The 21,270-nt window shown below is 49.1% G+C and overlaps 4 protein-coding genes across 8 annotated transcripts; 3 read left to right on the forward strand and 1 right to left on the reverse strand.

The window, feature by feature from the left end:
• Nucleotides 1–224: 224 nt before the first annotated feature.
• On the reverse strand, nucleotides 225–5,070 carry LOC119222944 (steroid 17-alpha-hydroxylase/17,20 lyase). 4 transcript variants are annotated; one of them, XM_037479972.2, is made up of 12 exons: nucleotides 4,936–5,070; nucleotides 3,238–3,872; nucleotides 3,137–3,151; nucleotides 2,725–2,840; nucleotides 2,402–2,522; nucleotides 2,176–2,314; nucleotides 1,782–2,011; nucleotides 1,613–1,699; nucleotides 1,347–1,541; nucleotides 839–1,008; nucleotides 670–773; nucleotides 225–583 (listed from the first exon to the last, which is right to left on the reverse strand). In XM_037479972.2, exons 5-12 carry the CDS (start codon nucleotides 2,477–2,479, stop codon nucleotides 318–320), a joined length of 1,269 nt encoding a protein of 422 aa, XP_037335869.1. In that variant the 5' UTR covers nucleotides 2,480–2,522; nucleotides 2,725–2,840; nucleotides 3,137–3,151; nucleotides 3,238–3,872; nucleotides 4,936–5,070; the 3' UTR covers nucleotides 225–317. The 4 variants fall into 4 exon arrangements, with proteins under 4 accessions (XP_037335869.1, XP_062422171.1, XP_037335868.1 ...); XM_062566187.1 differs by having other exon boundaries at nucleotides 2,725–2,832; nucleotides 3,137–3,872; XM_037479971.2 differs by having other exon boundaries at nucleotides 3,137–3,872.
• A 581-nt stretch (nucleotides 5,071–5,651) lies between these two features.
• Nucleotides 5,652–7,650, forward strand: LOC119222971 (early growth response protein 4-like). Its single transcript, XM_037480004.2, has 2 exons — nucleotides 5,652–5,786; nucleotides 5,966–7,650. Exons 1-2 carry the CDS (start codon nucleotides 5,660–5,662, stop codon nucleotides 7,072–7,074), a joined length of 1,236 nt encoding a protein of 411 aa, XP_037335901.2. The 5' UTR covers nucleotides 5,652–5,659; the 3' UTR covers nucleotides 7,075–7,650.
• Nucleotides 7,651–8,680: 1,030 nt separating this feature from the next.
• LOC119222899 (F-box only protein 41-like) lies at nucleotides 8,681–16,217 on the forward strand. Its single transcript, XM_062561243.1, has 14 exons — nucleotides 8,681–8,843; nucleotides 10,200–10,370; nucleotides 10,581–10,985; nucleotides 11,058–11,137; nucleotides 11,640–11,760; nucleotides 11,794–11,955; nucleotides 12,147–12,674; nucleotides 12,792–12,907; nucleotides 13,291–13,443; nucleotides 13,721–13,816; nucleotides 14,128–14,246; nucleotides 14,369–14,527; nucleotides 15,231–15,346; nucleotides 15,434–16,217. The coding sequence occupies exons 2-14, from the start codon at nucleotides 10,212–10,214 to the stop codon at nucleotides 15,506–15,508; spliced, it is 2,289 nt and encodes a 762-aa protein (XP_062417227.1). The 5' UTR covers nucleotides 8,681–8,843; nucleotides 10,200–10,211; the 3' UTR covers nucleotides 15,509–16,217.
• A 142-nt stretch (nucleotides 16,218–16,359) lies between these two features.
• gltpd2a (glycolipid transfer protein domain containing 2a) lies at nucleotides 16,360–20,877 on the forward strand. Of its 2 annotated transcripts, none has more exons than XM_062566293.1 (6): nucleotides 16,360–16,680; nucleotides 17,120–17,184; nucleotides 17,702–17,880; nucleotides 19,232–19,379; nucleotides 19,462–19,658; nucleotides 20,337–20,452. In XM_062566293.1, the coding sequence occupies exons 1-6, from the start codon at nucleotides 16,572–16,574 to the stop codon at nucleotides 20,389–20,391; spliced, it is 753 nt and encodes a 250-aa protein (XP_062422277.1). In that variant the 5' UTR covers nucleotides 16,360–16,571; the 3' UTR covers nucleotides 20,392–20,452. The 2 variants fall into 2 exon arrangements, with proteins under 2 accessions (XP_062422277.1, XP_037335964.2); XM_037480067.2 differs by having other exon boundaries at nucleotides 16,374–16,680; nucleotides 20,439–20,877.
• The last annotated feature ends 393 nt before the right edge of the window (nucleotides 20,878–21,270 follow it).

Below are 21,270 nucleotides of genomic sequence, written 5' to 3' on the forward strand. Positions count from 1 at the left end.
GCTAGCTTAGCATTACCTGTTTGGTAGATTTTGTGAATTTGTGGAAATACTTCCTGTTAGCTGCTGACTTTAGCTGTTAGCTAGTTGCATTCAACGTGTTAAACTCTGACTTCTAATCAAAAACACTTTGACTTCCTGACGAAGACGTGAAGAAATGCTGACACTTCCTGGTTTAACGATACAGAATACGTTTATTGTTTTTTTTAGAGTGAAAAGTTTGGGATTCTCAGTATTTTTATGTTTAAATGAAAGTTTAAAAGTCGTAAAGAACCAGTTTCGGTTTTGCAACCACAGAAGGCCACATGGCCCACCCCATTTCACTTGGCCCCGCCCTCCCAGCCCGCCCTCGGAGTGACCACGACCCTATAGGGCAACGGCTGCAGGACCACGCCCAGCCGCCCCTGCAGGTTGGGGGGAGGAGCCCCGGGCGGCAGCGCAATGCTGATGCGCTGCAGCAGAGACGCCAGGAAGAGGAAGAGCTCCGTCCTCGCCAACGATTCGCCGACGCAGACCCGAGGCCCCGCCCCGAACGGCAGAAAGTAGGCAGGACAGGACCTTTGGCCCTGGTTGTCAAGGAAGCGATCTGGAAAGAGAGGGGAAAGCCGGTGAGGCAGCGCGTTCGTGTGTGTCAGTAAAACGAGGGCGATGAGGCGTTCAGGTGAGTTCTACCTGGGTGGAACAGGTCCGGTCGGGACCAGTGTCGCGGGTCGTGGTGGATCGCCCACATGTTCACCAGAACACGAGTCCCCCGGGGGACAGGGTGACCTCCGATGCTACGAGAGAGAGAGAGGTCACCAAATACTCCACATGTTCCCGCACCTGGCGGCATCGGACGTACCTGCTGTCCGTCATGGCGCTGTGGGGGATCAGAACTGGGCTCACGGGGCGGATCCTCATGCCCTCGTTGATGACACAGTCCAGGTACGGCAGACGGCTGCGGTCCGACATGGACACCGCCCGCTCGCCGCCCACCTGCTCGTCCAGCTCCTCCTGAGCGCGCTGCTGCACCTGCAGGGGGCGTGGCATAAGTAGAAGTAACCACACTCTGCAAATACTCTGCTTCAGTAAAAGTAGAAGTATCAGACTTAACAAATGTCACTGTTACATCTATTTTAATCAAATGTTAGAATAGAAAGACAGAATTTTTAGTATATAGTATATTTAGTAGCATTAGTAGTAGTATTTAGTAGTTCTAGTGGTAGTATCAGTAGTAGTAGTAGTAGTATAGTTGTTGCAGTAATTGCATTATCAGCAGCTCAGTATAGTACAGTAGTAGCATTAGTAACTGTAGAATTTAGTTGTACTAGGAATAGTAGTGGTAGTAGTAGTACTAGTAGTATTCCTACCTCCGGGTGGTGCAGCAGGTACACCAGGATCCACAGCAGCGTTGTGGATGTCGTCTCCACGCCGGCGCCGAAGGCTTCGGCCGCCGTCATGAGGACGTGATCGTCTGTGATGCTCTCGTCCTCGGAGCCGGAGGGCGTCTGACCCTTGAGCAAAGCATCCAGGAGGTCACGGGGGTCGCCCTCGCTCAGTGAGGCCTGCATTCAGATTGAAGGACTTCATCACCTGCAAAGTTCACAGTGACATGTATTCACAGGTGTATAGCTACCTTGTGCTCCTTTAGTTTCCGTGACAACAGCCGGTCTCTGACGAGGATGCAGTCCTTCAGTCTCCTTAGACACCTGTTGGGAAACACCTGAGGGACGAAGGCAAACTGTCTCAACCTCTGTCCTAATGAGGACAGACATGAGTTGGGGACGTACAGAGCGAGGACATACCTTCATCCAGGGGAAGATGTCCACGAGGCCTCCGGCAGCAATCGTCTGCACAATGCCGTCGTTGTACCGCATCACTTCCTGCAGCTCGGTGTCACCGTGGCGATAGGTGGCACTGAAAACCAGCGTGCACACCACGTTGGTAACGGCCCGGGTCACTGCGGCCGACGGGTCCAAGCCTTGTTCCCCGCCAGACAACAGCTCTGCACACAGACTGTCCACCGAGGACATGACTGGAGAGGCATGGGACACAAAAAGCACAACATTAACGAGACCTTTCAGACAGTAACATTAATGAGTCCTTTCAGACCATAACGAATCCTTTCAACATTAACGAGACCTTTCAGACAGTAACATTCACACCGGTGATGACGATGAAATCAGCAGGGTTTGTTACCGATGTCCTGCAGCCGGCCGGTTCTTTCTCCAAACAGGGTGAAGGAGTTGTGGACGAGGCGACGGTGAAGCTTCCACAGAGGGGTGTAGTCTGAGAAGGCAATGTCTTTACCTCCTCGGGTCAGCAGGTCAGTGGTGACCTGCAGAGGACCAGTGGGGGGCACAGAGTAGACGTTTGTAGTGTCATGTATTGGTACTCTACGCTGCTCTCTGTCCTCGTGTCTCACCATGCTCGGACGTCCAGCAAAGTCTCTCCCTTTCTGCTGCAGGACCTCTTTGGCGTGTTGGTGGTCGTTGACCACCATGGTGTAGTGAGGGCCGAGGTAGAGAGCGAACAGAGGGCCGTACCTGCAACACATTTCAGTTACAGACATCTTCACACTGCAGTAACATGTGGTTCCAACGAGTCATTAAAAACATTAATGATTCCTTACAAACATGAATGACTCCTTAGAAACGTTAACATGTCCTCACAAACATTAACGAGTCATTACAAACATTAATGAGTCCTCCCAAACAAGGTATGTGGTCCTGGAGGAGGTGGTCTCACCTGTGGCCCAGCTGGGTGAAGAGGAGGTGGGGGGGCAGCCCCCCCCCCAACCAGGGGAGGCTTCCTAGGACAGGCAGCCTCGGCAGGCAGGGGAGGGAGGACGGAGGTCTGATTCCCTGAGCCACAAGGAGGAAGAAGACAACGGCAGCAATGGAGGAGACGAGGAGGAGGAAGCAGGGAGAGAAGGAGGAAGGGAAGGGGAGAGAGAGGGAGAAAGGGGAGACAAAGGGAGCGAGAGAGGAGACAAGATGAGTCAACATGGCTGCGAGGAACCGGAGGAGAATGAGGAGGAAGGCTGAGGAGTCCTGGTTTTGAGCTTTATCTCACAAGGGGAGACCTTCGAGAGGTCAGAGGTCACGAGTGTGTGTGTGTGTGTGTGTGTGTGTGTGTGTGTTTATCCTGGCCAACCAACCTTGATGTTATCAGGCTGCATGTCAGAACAGAGACAACGTCAACATGTGCACACTTTAAAGAGGGTCCAAACATGAGGGTCGGGTCCCTCTGAAGGGTCACCTGGTTAATACTAAGGGTCCGGAGATGATTAATGGGTGGAGGAGAAGGAGGAGAAGGAGAAGGGGAAGAAGAAGAAGAAGGAGAAGAAGGAGGCTGAGGAGAAGAACAGAATGTTTACACCAGAGTTCACAGTAAACTTCAAGATGCTGTAGTACAAAGTACTTTCAATAAAGGTGTTGTGAAGGCTGTACTTCAGTCTAATACTTGTGTGAATGTATCACTTTCTTAATGATGTTTTGCTCATTGATGAAGCGGAGCTCTAAAGCCCTGTCTGCTGCATTGTGGGTAACGTAGTGCAGGATGAAGAACAGAGGACTGTGATTGGTTCAATGAGAGACTGAACTTCTCCTTTAACTTCACCAACGGAGCAGAGAGACAATCAGAGACTGAAGGCCACGCTGAGGCAGCGCCACCCAGAGTGTGTGTGTGTGTGTGTGTGTGTTATTATTTGTATCAGGCGGGGGAGGGGGGCAGCAGAAGGTGGCCCAGCGCCATGGCAACAGTTGCTCCTCCATCATCCCCTGTTGATGTGTAGAGACTGGTTTCTTCTTCCTCCTTTTCCTGTTTTCTGTCTTCGGCCTCGTCTTTGTCCATCAGTGGTTCCTCTGATTGGTCACATGGTTCTTTTAGTTTGACTGGAGGTTACAAACATGAAGAGTTCATCGAATTGTTTATTTTATACATCTTTTTCCATTTACTTTTCATCTTATGTTACTAAATATTTCATTTTACTAATTTCCTTTTTTACTAATTTCATTACATCACATGTCATTTAGCTGAGGCTTTTATCCAAAGCAATTTACAATAAGAGCATTTCAACCATAAGGAAAAAAAGAAGAACAAGAAACAATGAAGTGTAATTTAATCTCATAAAGCATAAGAATTTATCTATTGTTTTTTTAGGGTTTATGTTTTTTTCCTCATTCTTTCACTTTTTATTGCTTTACTTTGTCGGGAAAACCAAACTGGTTTTCATACATGCTACTCAAAGAATTATTATTATTATCATTCTGACCCACAATCCTTTGCAGGTACATGCTATACAAGTTCAAAAGTTAAAATGAAAAGTACATTTGGTACATGAAGTGTGTATTTGTGTATAAAAAGGCCCTCAGTCGAGAAAGAAGAAGCTTCTATCTTCTCACTCCTTCTTTACATAACGTCTGCCATGAATATTTTTCCGTTTCCATGGCGACAGCATCCCAGAGAGTGTGTGTGTGTGTGTGTGTGGGGGGGGCGATGAGCACGTGCAGGAATGTCACATGCGTGTTGATGATGTGCGATGGGACAGACGGTCAGTGAGACAGGCAGCACCCGTCTGTCCTTCTATAAATAACACGATGACATTTGTGAGTCAAATTCGAATCATCAGCTGATTTTATTATTATTATTATTGATCTGTGATCTGTTGATTCATTTGATCTGTTTGTGACGGCTTGTCTTTTATTTCTCCTTCATTGTGGAAAATGATGACTTGAAATGATGCCATTTCAAGGGCCAGTGTGGAAATGTTCATAAATATGTTCTTTATTAGTGCGCCATAAACCTGTTTATTATATTAGGGCTGACTGTTAAATACTGTATAGGATAAAAATAATAAATACACTATGTAAGTGTTTTGGTTTCACTGGTTCTTTTACGTTGCCTCCACTACGATGAAGGTTTATACTACTCGAGATGTCTTATTGTTGAAGTTACCAAAGATCTCAAGTGGAACCACCAGAACACGTCGATGACGTCGGCGGCTGGTTTGTGGAATCCGCTCCCCGCCATCTTGTTTTTGGTCGTCACGTGCTGTTTTCTGGCACTATGATTGACAGGGTTCTCTACCAGTATACAGGTTGTCTTTGTCCCTCCTCCTCAGTCCAAATATGGTCACTTCCTGCTAACTGGTTGCAAAGAAAACAAAATGGCGACGTCCAAAACGTCAAACTGGAGGCTTCACAATTGAGAAACTAGAGAAGTCACCACGGCAACGCTCACTTCCTGGCCTCTGGTTCTGAAACGTGGTAAGGCCGGTCATTATGGTATGGATGGTGAACAACAACAACATCTCCTCCTCCTCTGCAGCTCCTGTGAACCGGTTGCATAATCTCTCCGTGCTGCAGTGGCGGGAAACCCCTCTTCCCTCCCCGTCCCTCCTGTCCTTTTATGGTGAGGGGGACACCTGCCGTCACGGCCGGATGCGAGCCCATGTTTGGGCAGCTACGAGGCGTTCGGCGAGAGGGGAATCCTTCCCGCCGCACGCCGACCAATAAGCGGCAGGCCGGAGTTACCATGGAGACGGAGGGTATAAAAGCGCGCTGCGAGGAGAGGGAAGCATCGTCTCCACTAGCGGACTAACGGGACCACACCGGGACGCCACGGACTCACAGCGGGAGTCCCCAATCAGCCTCTTTGGTCCCCTCTGTCTTTGCACGCCATGCTTCTGGAGCGTGAGGACAGCTTCATGTCGGAGTTTGAGGACGCGTGCAGCGCGTGGGTGGACAGCGTGGGCTCCAGCCCCAGCGATGGAGCCGAGTCCGACGTGGGCTCACCTTTCTGCCAAGGTGCGTGTCCATCAATGTGCTCCTTCTTGATGTACTGTGCACGTGATGCACGGCCACTTCACACCTGCGTTATGCGTTATTAGAGCAGCCACAGGTGGTTACTGATGCAGATGTTTACAGCTGTTTGATGACACATTATGCAATGAGACTTACACCCCCCCCCCCTTCTCTCCCCTCAGTCTTCTCCCCGGGAACCGACGCCTCAGACTCGGATTTCTTCTCCGACTTCAGCGACTGCTCGTCGGACGCGCTCTCTCCGTCCCTCAGCTTCTGCTCCGAGCCGGAAGCGCTGCCGCATGCGGCGTCAAAGGCGGCGCCGCATGCGGCGGCGGGGCTGAGCAGCACCGCGGACGCGATCCTCAACATGATCACGGAGATCGTGGGGATCTGCACCGAGATGGAATTCGAGTCCTCCCAGGCGACCGCGTTTTCCTCCCCGGGGATCTGTGCTCCACCTGAGGCGAGCCCCCCCGCTGCGCTCACCCCCGCCGTGGTGGTCAAGAGCGAGTTCGTGGGCTCCAGCTGCGACAGCGGGTGTGCGCATTCCGCGGTGACCGGGAATGAAGCCCCGTACCCGGACTCTCTGCTGCCGCTGTCGGCTGTGGAGCAACAGGTGGACGTGGCCGCTTTCCTCGACTCGCTGCTGAGCTCCGAGGCCGCCCAGGGCGAGCCGAAGCCCGGCGCCGAGGTGAAGCAGGAGCCGCTGGGGCTGGAGGACTGGCTGAAGAGCTTGGCCCCGGTTACCGGGAGAGATTCCGGTAGCTACGTCATCAAGACGGAGCTCGTGCAGAGCGGGGGCGACCTCCACTTCTCCCCCTCCCCTCTCCCCTCCACCCTGGATGCTCAACTTCTTTCCTCCCTCCTGCAGGGCGCGTTCCCGATAGTCAATATCGGCGGCGTGCACGCAGCGGGAGGCCCCAAGCCGCCACGCGGGGGCAGGAGAGCTCCCGCCAAGAACGGACTGAAAGTGAAACCGTTCCCGTGCTCGGTGGCAGGGTGCGAGCGCCGCTTCTCGCGCTCCGACGAGCTCAACAGGCACGTGCGCATCCACACGGGACAAAAGCCCTTCCAGTGCACCATCTGCGCGCGCAGCTTCAGCCGCAGCGATCACCTGACCACGCACACGCGCACGCACACGGGGGAGAAACCCTTCTCCTGCGAGGTTTGTGGCAAGCGCTTCGCGCGCAGCGACGAGAGGAAGAGGCACGGGCGCGTGCACGTCAAGCAGCAGCTGCGCGCGCAGATGATGGCCGCCTACTCGCTGGCCCTGAACGCGCCCGGCGTCTGAGCGGCTCCTCGGTTCTGATTGGCTGCAGTCTACAATTCCGGATTGAAACCTTCGACGATGCGTCAGAGATGTTTCCATGTGACGTCACACTGACTTTAGCTGCCCCCGGGGAGGATGGGCGGGTGTTTAGAAGGTGTGACGGCCCATCTCACGGTGCATGCTGGGACTACACTCCACCGAGTGGATGTGGACCTGATCCCGGACCAGCAGGTCAACCCCGGGCCGTCCCTGTGGATGGGGGGGCGGGACAAAACCTTGGACTTCCTGCATGAGGCCGTGCAGAAGCTGAATGTTTGACGTCAGAATGTCGTTGTGGACTCGAACCTCTTTGTATCTGAAGTCTATTTGTTGGTAACACATCTCTATTTTTATAGTCGTCTACCTCTGCCTCGTCGTTTATGTACATTTATAGAACCAACGCGCCACATTTCTATGGCGGCGATGACGTCACTCTTCTATGACATGATCGTGAAGTGAACTGTGATCCAGAACCTTTTGGTGTCGGTGCTGATGCTGCGGGTTCATGTTCCCTCGTTTTGCATGGAGGATGCTGCTGTAAATAAAAACAAACAAACAGCACAACGACTCTGTTTCCTTCATCATCCTCATGTTTCATAGCAGGCAACAGAGATCCAACATGGATCTGCTTTCCTATCAAACTATTAGCTTCATTGATCACATGCTTTTAGCTTCCAGTGAACAGTCTAACTCCCACCTGTCTTATCCTCATACTGGTGTCGCCCCCAGTGGACACCAGGCAGCACTACATCTCCTCACTGCATTAAATATCACAGGGAGGAGGTGTGAAGGAAGTATTGTATCTAAGTACTGCTCTGATGTACTTGTACATTACTTAGTAATAAGCCCAATATAATATAGATAAATGCAACGCACACATTAACGCAGTAGATATACGAGACAAACATCTCTTACTGAACCGACCTTTATAAGTAAAACTCCTATAACATTAATACTACATAGTTTTACTGCAGAAAAGAATCTGGGAAACCTACTAAAGTGATTAAGTTTTAATTGAATTAATCTTAATTGAATTAATCTTTTCTTAAATATGCAATTATCATAGTTATTATCATTTTAATACTAATGGAAATACTAGTGAACTATAATACCATTAGTAGTATGATAATTGTTACTACCATTTCTTATTTTTAACCACCATTCCAGTGTTATCATTACTACTGTGATCATTTTATAGATAAAAAAGTACTATAATATTCTACTGAATTGAAATAACTTTTTCATTCAAAAACCCAATTTGAATAAATTTCGTAAAACGTACTCACTGCATCACATTAGTATAACTGTACTATATACACATTTTTATTATTTAGAGGGCATTACTCAAGTACTTTATTTACAATGTTGAGGTGATTTTACTATTTTATTTTTCACAATGAGTACTTTTATTATTATTTTTTGTTATTTTAAGGGTATTTAATGCTAATATCTTTGTACTTCGTAGTACTTTCACTACTCCTGAATGCTTTAAGTCCCTCCCTCTTCTGCTCCGCCATCATGTCACAACTGGCACGTCACGCGGCCCCACGTCACAGGCTGCACGCCGCGGGGGGAGGGGGGGGGAGGGGCGCGAGGCGGCTGGATCACACACACGAGGCGCACGCGACTCTCCCGCTCAGAACCGATCGATCCGCGCGAGGACGGAAGAAGCTCTTCAGCGGGAAAATCGAGGGGGAAACCATGGCAACGGGTCTGAGGCTGAAGCTGGGCGCGTGACGCAGCGGTTACAGGTGAGATTGGAGGTGTTTACCCGGTAAACACCGGACGCATTTAACACCTGAGCAGCTTGTCAATAAACTATATAGTTATTTGAATGAATGAAATGTGGTAATTAAACATTATTAAGAAGAAGAGACCCATTTCTGCTCTTTAAGGCTGTTTTATTTTCACCTACTAAATGATGACGTTAATGATGGATGAACTGATGTGTTGATGTTGGTTTGATCCTCAAATGTAAACTGAAGGAATGTTTTGTCACTTTTAATCAACTAAACGCAGGAGGAAGAAGATTTTTGATATTTTTTATAATTAACTTTGTAACGTTGTGGATTCATATAAACCTCGACGACTAAAAGGCTTCCCTTGTTTTTACATTACAGTCGTAGCACGGAGGCTTGTTAGCTAGCGTCCTCCTTACTGTTCTTAGTTAGTCTAACTTAGCTTTGGGCTTTCTGGCACACAAATAGCATTAAATTTAAGAATTTGCGTTGTTAGATCTATGCACCACACGCCGCTATTGCACGCAAGATATCTGAAATGTGTATTTGCTTTCCTGATGTCTTTCACATTGACATCACTCCTATGCTGCGATTTCGCTGCCAAGCAAGAAGCTGGCTAGGTTAGCTTAGCATAATGACTGTAAACAGGGGGAAACTGCTAGCCTGGCGCTATCTGAATGGGACAAACTCAGCTCTTCATCTGGTTATATAAAACAACTCTGTGCCTCGTTGTATTTCTACCTTTTTGACGCGGGCTAAGCTAAGTGGCTACAGGTGGACAGCGTGGACACAGCTGCTGAAGTTCATGTTCAACAGAATCCACGAGATGAACTGAAGGAGAGAAACCACACCCTCACATCGCTTTCTTCCTGCTCACCCACCCATGTTTAAATTCACACACACACGCACGCACACACACACACTCACTCACACACACACACACACACACTCACACGCACACACACACACACACACACACACACACACACACAGTCAGTCGGGAGGGAGATACATGCTTCACTTAACGATTAGCCTCACACACACACACATGACCTACAAATGTCAAATCCAGGCATGTGTGTGTTTGTGAAATATTGAAATATGTCTCCTCCACAAAGGGACTCAAATGCATAGTTTTTGCTGTTTTTAATATACAGATTTCTCTCATAAAATCTTCACAAACAAAATCAAATCAAATCCATCAAATCAAATATGTAGCACACACACTATGACCCAGTTTATATTGCTTCAGCACACACACACACACACACACACACACACACACACACACACACACACACACACACACACACACACACACACACACACACCACACAGCGTTTCCAGTGTTCCTCTCTTTTCCTCCAGGTCTGCAGAAACATGTCTTCCTCCTCTTCCTCCTCCTCTTCCTCCTCTTCCTCGGAGCTGCCCTACTTTTGCCCTCGTTGTGGCAACGAGTTCCGCTTCTCGTCCGTACCTGAGCTCCGTGCTCACCTGGTCAGCCGACACACCTACGAGACGCTGCTGGTGCTGTCACAGGTAAATCGGGTCAACGTGTCGATGGCTGCTGATTGGTTGGTGGCTTCAGAAAGTCACAAATGTCCAAGGTGTCTTTTTTTGGTCCAACTAACAGTCTAAAAGACAAACGTATTCGGTTTAGTTTAGAGAGAAATGACTAAACGATGAAATCCTACCTGTTCTCCGCTCTGACTGGACTTTAACAGACATTACCTTCATGTCCCATTTCAGACCCGGGTCAGAAGCTCCAGACCCGGTGGTGTCCTGCCTCTGCCCGGCCCAGCTGAGGCCCAGAGACCAAGCTCCTCCCTGGACCTGGCCCCGTCAGCGGCCTCCATCCGGCTGCTGGGGCAGATGTTCGGCGCCCGTGGCGGCCCGGCGCCGGAGGCGGGTGTGCGGGTGGAGTTCGGGCTGTCGGTCGGGGTGGGGCTGGAGGAGAGGATGGGCCTGGGCCTGGATCACAGAATCGCCCGCTGCTTTGCCGAGGTGGAGGAGAGGGTGAACCAGCGCGTGGCCCGGCTGAAGGAGGAGCTACGCAGGAGGGAGGCGGAGCTAGAGCTGGAGAGGCGGGGCGGGGAGCGGCTGAAGAGCGAGAAACAGGAAGTGGAGGAGAGGGAGGCACACCTGTCCAAACAGGTGGGTGCCTTTAACAGGGAAGTAAAAAAAGCCCAAAACATGCTGTGTCTTAAACGTGCTTCTATCTGTCAGGTGTCTGCTGCCATGGCGACGATGCAGCAACTAAAGGACGACCTGGAAGGAAGAGACAAAGAGCTGAGCCAACGCCAGCGGTCGGTCAACGTGTCCACGAGTCCCTTCTGTTTAGAATGAAAGGAGAGAGATTCATGAATGGATGAAACTATGACACACTTCCTGTGAGGGGTGGATTTAACTGGAGGCGGTTTTGTGTGTTCTAATTGACTCTCATCACCTGCAGCGAGTTTAAGATACACAACAACAAACAGAACCACGTTTAGTTACTTAGAATTGAGGCTTTAGGGAGCAACAATAACAGAAAGTTTCAGAGATGGAGAAGAGATAAACCAGCTGAACTCACTAGTTAGTTCTGTTCTAAAGTAGCGGTTCTGACAATTAAATCACTTTTGAACTTTCTCAAGAGCAGCTTTGGGATGGACCGAAGATTCTGGATCATTTATAGAAAAAAACAAACACAAACAAACAACAAAACTTCTAAGCCAACCTTAGCGAACGTAAAGAATAACTTTGCCTTCATCTAAGCTCCGCCCACAGACACAAGTCCAGTAGAAACGAGGTCCGTGTGTGTGTTTTTAGGGAGATGGGGGATATTGAGTGTTTCCTGAGAGAGACTGCAAAGAAAGAGGCCGAGGCTAAATCCAGACTGCAGGTGACCTTCTGTCTTCCTCCATCGTCCTCACACCTTCACCGTCTCAGGGCGTAACTCCTTGACCTTCTCCGCGACCTGCAGGTCTTCATAGAGACGTTGTTGGACCGAGCCGACCGAGCAGAGAGGCAGCTGCTGCTCTTCAGCTCGCGACGCGACGGCTACGAGCACAACGACCCCGATGCCCCGGGCCGAGGGGGGCGGAGCCTGGAGGGCAGGGAGATGCAGGGAATCTTCGGCAACCGGGTGAGAGACAAAAAACATCTGAAAATGAAGATGAATGGATGAATATAAATATGAGAGCACAAGCTGATGGATCCATAACAAACGTCTCTGTCCTCTCGTCTCCAGAGGAGTCACAGCGGAGAGCAGCCGTACGGCCAGCGTCCCTGCAGGTACCTGAACGCATCGCCCCAGTGCTGCTGGTGTGAATGTGTATTCATGCACAGGACGTGTCCTCTCTGTCCCCCAGGGGACGCATGCGCACCTGGTCTCTGGGTTCAGGGGGGTGGGATGGCGAGGGGGGGCCGGCTCCTCACCACCTGGACGCTCCACCCTGGACCCTGGAGGAGGGAGGATGTGGGAGAACGTGGAGCAAAAGACCCCATCGCCACTACAGCACTGAAGAGGAGGAGGAAGATGATGAAGAGGAGGAGGAGGAAGAGGGATTGTGGAGCAGCGCTGAGATGAGGAGACTGATCTCCTCCAGGAGGAACACACCTGGTTCCCCCCTTCCCACAGAAGCCCTCTCCTCCCTTTGCTCCACCCCCTCCCGTCGTCATGGTGATGGGCGCCTGGGGGCGGACTCCCTGAGGCTGAGGGCGGGGCTCTTCTGCGTGTTTCCCTACCTGGAGGCCCGCTCGCTGCTCCACGCCGCCGAGGTCTGCTCCGATTGGCGCTTCGTTGCCAGGCACCCGGCAGTTTGGACACGCCTCCACCTGGAGAACGCCAGAGTATCCGCCGAGGTAGAGGAGCATATTTAACACTGAATTAAGTTCTATATACCATGAGGCTCAGTACACAGCTGATTCAGTGCGTTACGCCCTGTGTGTGTGTGTGTGTGTGTGTGTGTGTGTGTGTAGTTCCTGACCACGCTGTCTCAGTGGTGCACTCAGACTCAGTCTTTGGTTCTGAACAACCTGAAACCTCGAAGCAGACGAGCCAATGAGACCCGAGAGGACTACCACAAGAACACACGGTAGGACACGCACACGCACACACGCACACACACGCACACACACGCATACACACACACACACACAGGCCCGTCAGGCCTTGTGAGGACCCTCTTTAACACCTAAACGTCATCGTCAGAACAAAACTTTAACAAAGAAAGTGATCTCAATGTCCTCATTAAGATAGCATAGCAAGCCCACACACACACAGATCAGGAGTGATGCACTCTGGGAAAAATACCAAAGCTTCTTATGAGCATTGTGGGTGTTGCCGTGGCAACGGCGTCTAATATCAGTCCAGACGAGGCCTGATTGGTTTCAGCAGAACAGATGACAGGAGGACTCATCCCCATGAGTGAAGGTGCATTGTGGGTATTGTAGTTGAGCCGCGTGTGTTGTCCATCAGAGGCAGCGTGGAGCCGGGGGTGGAGGCGCTGCTGCGCTCAGCAGGCGGCAGTCTGCTCCACCTGTCTGTCTCTCAGTGTCCTCACATCCTCACAGACAGGACGCTGTGGCTCGCCAGCTGCTACAGCAGGAGCCTCCAGACCCTCACATACAGGTGAGTGGCTGCTACCTGTCTGTGTGCTACCTGTCTGTCTGCTACTTGTCAGGCTGCTACCTGTCTGTGTGCTACCTGTCTGCCTGCTCCCTGTCTGTCTGCTACCTGTCTGTCTGGCTGCCACCTGTCAGTCTGCTACCTGTCTGGCTGCTACCTGTCTGTGTGCTACCTGTCTGTGTGCTACCTGTCTGTCTGCTACCTGTCAGTCTGCTACCTGTCTGTCTGGCTGCTACCTGTCTGTCTACTGGTCTGTTGACCTGTCTGTGTGCTCCTCCAGGAGTTCATCCCACCCTCTGGGTCATGAGGTGCTGTGGGCCCTGGGTGCAGGCTGCAGGTCCATCACCAGCCTGCAGGTGGCGCCGGCTCACCCCTGGTGAGTAAACGCAGACTGGAGACGGTCACATGACGCACTCTGAGGGTCCATGTGACTCTGTGAGAATTTAGACAAAAAAAACAAACACACCTTAGAATGACCTCTGACCTCATGAGGAAGAGCATATTAGTTGTTGTCATGGTGACGTGACATGTGACAGCAGTGCTGTCCTTCATATTTACTCCATTTAAACACTAGACCACCGACCAGGTGACCTCAGTGAGTCCCTGAGGGGTCAGAGGTCAGGGGTCAGGGGGGAGATTGAGCCACTGAAACACATGGAACCAGCTTTAGACCCGCCTCTCTCTCAGCCAACAGCCCACTCGCTTTGGAAACCGCTGCCTGCAGATGATTGGTCGATGCTGGCCACACCTCCGCTCCCTGAGTGTGGGCGGGGCCGGGTGTGGGACTCAGGGATTGGCCGCTCTGGGTGAGTCGTCTTCAGGTGACAGAGAACCTGAAGACGATAAATGTGGTTGGTCACACAAAACCAAATATGTGACTTTGTGACCTTGTGATTAAGAATGTGTGTGTGTGTGTGTGTGTGTGCAGTGCACACCTGCGCTCATCTGCAGGTGCTGGAGCTGGAGCGCGTCCCCGACCTCGGCCTGCAGGCTGCGATGGAGCTGTGTGCCGCCGGCCTGAAGAGCCTGAACACGCTGATCCTGACCCACACACCTGTGAGCGCTCAGGCCCTCCTCCACCTCCACGGTGAGAACACACACACACACACGCACACGCACACACACGCATACTGTTGTGGAATATTTTCTCGTGCAATCGGGAATCAGTTGTAAAGTCTCTTGTCAATCAAAGTTGTATTTTCTGCTTGTTTATTTCTTGCAAGTAAGAGGTCTGCAACAGCTATACATGGACAGGCAGTGGCAAGCTCCTTCTTAATGTTTGAGAGGAACATGGCTATATTTATACATCGACAGGGTTAACACCTTGGTTTTGTTATGCTAAAGAGTTTGAGACAGGCAAGGAGGTCTCAGACTTGAAGGGAAACTCAAGATGCTTACAACAGATGTTTGATTAGATCTAGGACAATAGCCAAAGAAATTCACACCTTCTCCTTCCTCCACGCAGCGGTGTTATGCAAAGACAAATGGGATCAAAGAGGAGAGGTGCTTTGAGATTATTCTGTTTAGATCGTTCCCACACAGCTGGTGTCTTGGAACCTCCTCAGAATTAAAGTCACGATTGGTTTTAGACATTAATCTAATAAAACATTATGGCATCATTATATTTTGCCATTACATTACACACACACACACACGCGCACACACACACACACACACGCATACACACACACACACACACACACACGCATACACACACACACACACACACACACACACAGTGACACACACAGGTTGTTGTTGTCAGACAGGTGACGTGTGGATCCCTGCAGGTGCGTGTGCTAACATCTCGTCCATGATGGTGGAGGTCGACGTGTCGGATTACTTTGAGGAGGCGGAGTCTCTGGAAGCTCAGCGTCTGTTTGGAGAAATCCTCGACAGGTTGAAGGTGAACGCAGTGACATCACAGCGGGCTGAATGCTGCTCTCTGATTGGCTGCTGGAGCGTTTACTGACGCCGTCTCGTTGTTCTTCAGGTTCTTCAGGGACGTCCTGGATTGTGTGACATCCTGCAGGTCAAAGCTTGGGGAGTCACACACACACACACCTGAGGAGTCCCTCAATGCATTGTGGGTAAAATGACGACAGCGGCTTTTCCAAACCCTTTGAAAAAACCTTTTATTCTTCCTTGAGATATGTTTCAACACAGAACAAGTTCCTTCTATTTCATTAACCAGAGACATCAATCAATCAATCAGTTAAGCTTTCAATCAATCAAAATATCAATCAATAGATCAGATGTGTTAAAGTTGTTGATGAGACTAAATCCATATGTGTCTTTATGAATCTTAAAAGTTGTTAAAAGTTTCATTTAATTAAGACATCATTAAATCATTTTCTCCTCACTTTCATCTTGTGTGGGTCTTCAATAAGTAAACGACTATTGATAAAGACACCTGAACTCACCACAGACTGTCCAACTGTTATAAGAGACACCTGACCTCACCACAGACTGTCCAACTGTTATAAGAGACACCTGAACTCACCACAGAATGTCCAACTGTTATAAGAGACACCTGACCTCACCACAGACTGTCCAACTGTTATAAGAGACACCTGAACTCACCACAGACTGTCCAACTGTTATAAGAGACACCTGACCTCACCACAGACTGTCCAACTGTTATAAGAGACACCTGAACTCACCACAGACTATCCTACTGTTATTAGAGACACCTGAACTCACCACAGACTATCCTACTGTTATTAGAGACACCTGAACTCACCACAGACTGTCAAAGTGTTATTAGAGACACGTGAACTTACCACTGATTGTCCTACTGTTATTAGAGACACCTGAACTCACCACAGACTATCCTACTGTTATGAGAGACACCTGAACTCACCTAGAATGGTTCTTGTGGCCTTGGTCCTGTGTGTGTATGTGTGTGTGTTTTTATGTGTAGAGACATAAAACAGGCAAAGGTAAACAGGGGGGGGTCAAGTGCAAAGGTCTCACTGAGCGTGTGCAGCAGTGGGAGTGAACCAACAGACGACCTTTAACCCCAAAGAGAGAGTGAGCGTGAGGACGTGATGAGAAACGACGTTGAGGAAACGTTAGCTGAGCTAAAGGCAAAGTGTGTGTTTGTGTGTGTTCTTTAACACACTGTGTGAATGTGGGGTGCAGTTACCATGGTTACCCTCACACGGATGACGCTGCTTCGCCTCCTGCTGCTAGCGGCCATGTTGGCTCTGCTCCTCTTCATCAGCTCCTTGTGGCTCCGTGAGTTTCCTCCTTCGATGTCGGCCATGTTGGATCAGCTGCTGTCAAGTATTAACTCTACAAGTACATTTACTGAAGTACTAAAGTACCGTTATGGATGTACTTGTACTTTATTTCAGCACTAGCTCAGCTATACCCGCACTGTTGGTGAGCTGAGAAATTTTAATTGATCTTTATTTAATTTCAGCTTTTACTACATTAATATTTTAGTACATTTTACGTCTGTAGGATTTTACACAAATACAGTATTTTACTAAAATAGTTCAATTAAAAATAAAAGAAATCAAATAAATGAACAATAAAAGATCATTAACAAAGAAAGGAATACTTTAGTATATTAAAAAATAATATGTAAAAATCACAAATATATACATAATAATATATATACATACACATTATTCTGCCAGTAAAAACTCCTGTCATAAACACCCTCCTTCAGCTCAGACTGGACTCACAGACTGTGGCGACTCCTGGCAGCCATGTTTCACTTTTTTCCGGCAAAAGGTGAGAAAAAATGTTTGTATTTATGACCTTTAGAGCAGCGGGTCTCACATGCGTGATTCATTTCCTGTCTGGACAAAGAGGTTTGTCTGCTCTGATTGGCTGAGAGGGACTTCTGCGCTGTCTGGAGGAACTTCAGTTCATGAACTTACTCTTTTATTGTGTTGATTGTTTAATAAAAAACAACAAGGGAGTTTTGAGAGGATGCTAATGTTAAAGTGAGTGTACTGACGGAGGCTCCTCAGAAGAACCAGAGGAACTCACTGGACATTGAGATGACCTCATAAACCTTCTGAATAGAACTCAGGAGAGAAAAGAGTTTTTTAAGCTTTTCAGAAGTTGGACTTTTATATTTAATGTGCATGAAAGGAATGTTGAGTCAGATATAAAAGTTACTGAAGTACTTTACTGAAGGCCATTATTTTTGGTTTGTATTAAAATGCAGCTAATTGACATAGATCTATAGATCTATAGATATATAGATGTGTCTCTCGGCTAAATTGTATGTATTTTTCTGCAGCCTGAGCCACCATTATTCCCAGAGGAGGCGGAGCCTCCCGAAGCCACGCCCCTCACACAGGAGTGTCCTGGCCAATCGTTTCAGGCCTGGCGTCTGCTGGCCTATTTAAAGTCCAGCATGGCGAACGCCGATGATGTCATGCTGGAGCCGTACCTACAGAGCTGGGATCAGCTCCTCAAGTACACACCTTCTTCTAAACAAATGTCTGCAAACTATGAAGCTACAGCCTGTAAGCTTAGCTTAGCATAAAGACTACTAAAAGGAGGCAAACATCAATCCTGGCTTTGGTATCGAATGACAGCGATTTTTCCATCGCCATTATGACTTTTTGTTAACCATTGGACAGGAAGTGACCATATTTGGACGGAGGATGACATAGAAACAGCATTTACATCTGTGACTGTCAATCAGCGTGTAGCCCCGCCCTAAAGCATCTACTGCTTCATGGTCTGTTTGACTCTAAATGGACCATCATTCACTAAATAAACATCATGCTGCATTGAAGAAGACTTAAAACTAGAGACTGAGACCATAAACTCATGTTTACAATGTTTACTGAGGGAATAAATCAAGAGAGAAGTAGAGTCATTTCCTCATAGACGTCTATGGGATCAGAGGAGTCGCCCCCTGCTGGTCACTACACAGAAGTAGAGTCATTTCCTCATAGACGTCTATGGGAGCAGAGGAGTCGCCCCCTGCTGGTCACTACACAGAAGTAGAGTCATTTCCTCATAGACGTCTATGGGAGCAGAGGAGTCGCCCCCTGCTGGTCACTTCACAGAAGTAGAGTCATTTCCTCATAGACGTCTATGGGAGCAGAGGAGTCGCCCCCTGCTGGTCACTACACAGACGTAGAGTCATTTCCTCATAGACGTCTATGGGAGCAGAGGAGTCGCCCCCTGCTGGTCACTACACAGAAGTAGAGTCATTTCCTCATAGAAGTCTATGGGAGCAGAGGAGTCGCCCCCTGCTGGTCACTACACAGAAGTAGAGTCATTTCCTCATAGACGTCTATGGGAGCAGAGGAGTCGCCCCCTGCTGGTCACTACACAGAAGTAGAGTCATTTCCTCATAGACGTCTATGGGAGCAGAGGAGTCGCCCCCTGCTGGTCACTACACAGAAGTAGAGTCATTTCCTCATAGACGTCTATGGGAGCGGAGGAGTCGCCCCCTGCTGGTCACTACACAGAAGTAGAGTCATTTCCTCATAGACGTCTATGGGAGCAGAGGAGTCGCCCCCTGCTGGTCACTACACAGAAGTAGAGTCATTTCCTCATAGACGTCTATGGGAGCAGAGGAGTCGCCCCCTGCTGGTCACTACACAGAATGCAGCTTTAACTCATGAAGCTTCGACGTACAGCACAAATCTGATTGGTTGGTACTACTTGGACTATGAATAGAAATGTATTTCCTGTCAGGATTTCCAGAGGGACAAATAGTAAAACAATTATAGCTTAATCAACTTATTCATGTTAGTACAAACACGGTCCTCACAAAGGTAGAAGAACACACGTTGAATCCCTCTTTCAGCTTCATGGAGTCTCTCGGGACGATGGTCAGTTTCTTCTCTGACAAAGTGAAGGAGAAGGTCAATCTTATTCGAGAGCTGTCACTCAAACGCGACCTGGAGCATCATGGGAAACGTGGTCCGGGAGACAAATCTGGACCACAAAGTGAGGTGAGTGTCACGCACAACAAGAAAACGGCCGGATGATATGAAGTTATTGGGTGATTCTAGTTGTTCGGTTCTTCCTCTTGAGGCGCTTCATTCCATTCGATGGCTGGTGGAGGCGGAGCTAAAAGAAGGCGTGGTCGACTTCTCGAAGCGTACGGAATCAGGCTGCCGAACTCTGCTGCGCCTTCATCGCTCTCTGCTGTGGTTGAAGCTCATGTTGGAGGGTTTGGCTGAAGGACCGGACAGCGATGGACAATACAGAACACCTGGAGAGCTGAGCAGGTAGCAACCTCATCGCTCCACAAGTGGGCTCAAGCTAACAGGTCCCTGGATGCTAGCAGACAGAGGCTAAAGCTAACATGTCCCAGAATGCTAGCAGACTGAGGCTAAAGCTAGCAAGGTCCTGGATGCTACCAGACAGAGGCTAAAGATAACAGGTCCCAGGATGCTAGCAGACTGAGGCTAAAGCTAACATGTCCCAGGATGCTAGCAGACAGAGGCTCAAGCTAACAGGTCCCTGGATGCTAGCAGACATAGGCTAAAGCTAACATGTCCCACAATGCTAGCAGACTGAGGCTAAAGCTAGCAGGGTTCTGGATGCTAGCAGACAGAGGCTAAAGCTAACATGTCCCAGGATGCTAGCAGACAGAGGCTAAAGCTAGCAGGTTCCTGGATGCTAACAGACTGAGGACAAAGTTAACAGGTCACTGATGCCTACTTTCCAAGGTCATGCTAACATGTAGTAATGTGTCAGTGTCGAGGCTTTGAAGCGCGTGTTGAGTAATCCAGGACGATCTTTGTGTAGCATTGAGGCTTGGATTCGTACGTTGTGACGTTGAAAACCTCTCGCAGCCGACCATCCGACTGAATCAATTTAATCATGAATCAGGTCATGAATTGATTTATTCAGTTCAGTGGTGTCCTTCTGAAAACTTCCTGTGTACATGTATTGTCCACTAGATGGCACAGTGGAGCCAATGAAGCCCAATGTATGCCGAGCCTCGATGCTTCATGAAGCTTCTTCTGGTCATCACTACTAACGCGCCCACGCTCCTCCCTCAGGGCGGCCTACATGGTGGCGCTGGCGCCGCACCACCCCTGGTTCCTCCGTCAGGCTGCAGAGTTCGTCTTCCTCGCCCTCCCGGACCGGACCTTCTTCCTGCGGCTGGTTTGTGCACGCAGCCAGCGGGAGGCCACGCCCCTTCTGCACGCCGTCATCCGCGCCCTGGAGCGCGTGCACTCACGAACGCAGCGAATCCTGTCTGAACGCGGCATGCTGGAGCTTCCCTGAACGCAGCATGCTGGAGGTTCCCTGAACGCAGCACGGAGACCTTTCACCCCTGTGTCAGGGCCACATGAAACATGATTATTATTCTGTGTCGTTTTGGTTCTTAGATGAGTAAAATTAAAAAGTGTGTATGTGTAACAGATGTGTTTTGTGCATGAATGAAGTCGATCCTGCAGAAGACAATAAAACATAAATAGTGCCTTCTGGTCTTTATTTGCACCTCAGCTTCCTAGACACAAGCTTCAACAGCGTAACTGATCTGTCAGCTATCAAAATAATCATGACAAAAGGGGAAAACCACAACCCCAAGTAAACAAAATAAATAACCGAATGACAACAGTCATTAAAACAAAAGAAAAAAAAAGACACGTAACTGCAGAAGACAATAAAACACAAATAGTGCCTTTTGGTCTTTATTTGCGCCTCAGCTTCCTAGACACAAGCTTCATAGAGGAGAAGATATGAGTCAGTGCCACCGGATGTAGCTAGTACAAATGGCGCCAAATTAAACAACCACCAAAAGTATATTTAACATCTAAAACAATGGCACCTCGTCAGCTGGATGTCGTAATATTAATAACGTAATGTTGCTCACGGTAATGGTCG

Source organism: Pungitius pungitius, chromosome 1 (genome assembly GCF_949316345.1).
Source record: "Pungitius pungitius chromosome 1, fPunPun2.1, whole genome shotgun sequence".
Taxonomy (NCBI): domain Eukaryota; kingdom Metazoa; phylum Chordata; class Actinopteri; order Perciformes; family Gasterosteidae; genus Pungitius; species Pungitius pungitius.

What these genes read in the sequence shown, in the direction of transcription:
- LOC119222944 (XM_062566160.1), bottom strand. Translation starts at nt 2,984, where the DNA reads ATGTTGACTCATCTTGTCTCCTCTCTCGCTCCCTTTGTCTCCCCTTTC. An exon ending in GGAAACTAAAGGAGCACAAG is followed by an intron (nt 1,542 to 1,612) that starts GTAGCTATACAC and finishes ATCTGAATGCAG; the next exon opens with GCCTCACTGAGCGAGGGCGA. An exon ending in AGCGCCATGACGGACAGCAG is followed by an intron (nt 774 to 838) that starts GTACGTCCGATG and finishes TCTCTCTCGTAG; the next exon opens with CATCGGAGGTCACCCTGTCC.
- LOC119222971 (XM_037480004.2), top strand. Translation starts at nt 5,660, where the DNA reads ATGCTTCTGGAGCGTGAGGACAGCTTCATGTCGGAGTTTGAGGACGCG. An exon ending in GGGCTCACCTTTCTGCCAAG is followed by an intron (nt 5,787 to 5,965) that starts GTGCGTGTCCAT and finishes CTCTCCCCTCAG; the next exon opens with TCTTCTCCCCGGGAACCGAC.
- LOC119222899 (XM_062561243.1), top strand. Translation starts at nt 10,212, where the DNA reads ATGTCTTCCTCCTCTTCCTCCTCCTCTTCCTCCTCTTCCTCGGAGCTG. An exon ending in GACTACCACAAGAACACACG is followed by an intron (nt 12,908 to 13,290) that starts GTAGGACACGCA and finishes GTTGTCCATCAG; the next exon opens with AGGCAGCGTGGAGCCGGGGG. An exon ending in AAATCCTCGACAGGTTGAAG is followed by an intron (nt 15,347 to 15,433) that starts GTGAACGCAGTG and finishes GTTGTTCTTCAG; the next exon opens with GTTCTTCAGGGACGTCCTGG.
- gltpd2a (XM_037480067.2), top strand. Translation starts at nt 16,572, where the DNA reads ATGTGGGGTGCAGTTACCATGGTTACCCTCACACGGATGACGCTGCTT. An exon ending in CATCAGCTCCTTGTGGCTCC is followed by an intron (nt 16,681 to 17,119) that starts GTGAGTTTCCTC and finishes ACCCTCCTTCAG; the next exon opens with CTCAGACTGGACTCACAGAC. An exon ending in AGCTGGGATCAGCTCCTCAA is followed by an intron (nt 17,881 to 19,231) that starts GTACACACCTTC and finishes TCCCTCTTTCAG; the next exon opens with CTTCATGGAGTCTCTCGGGA.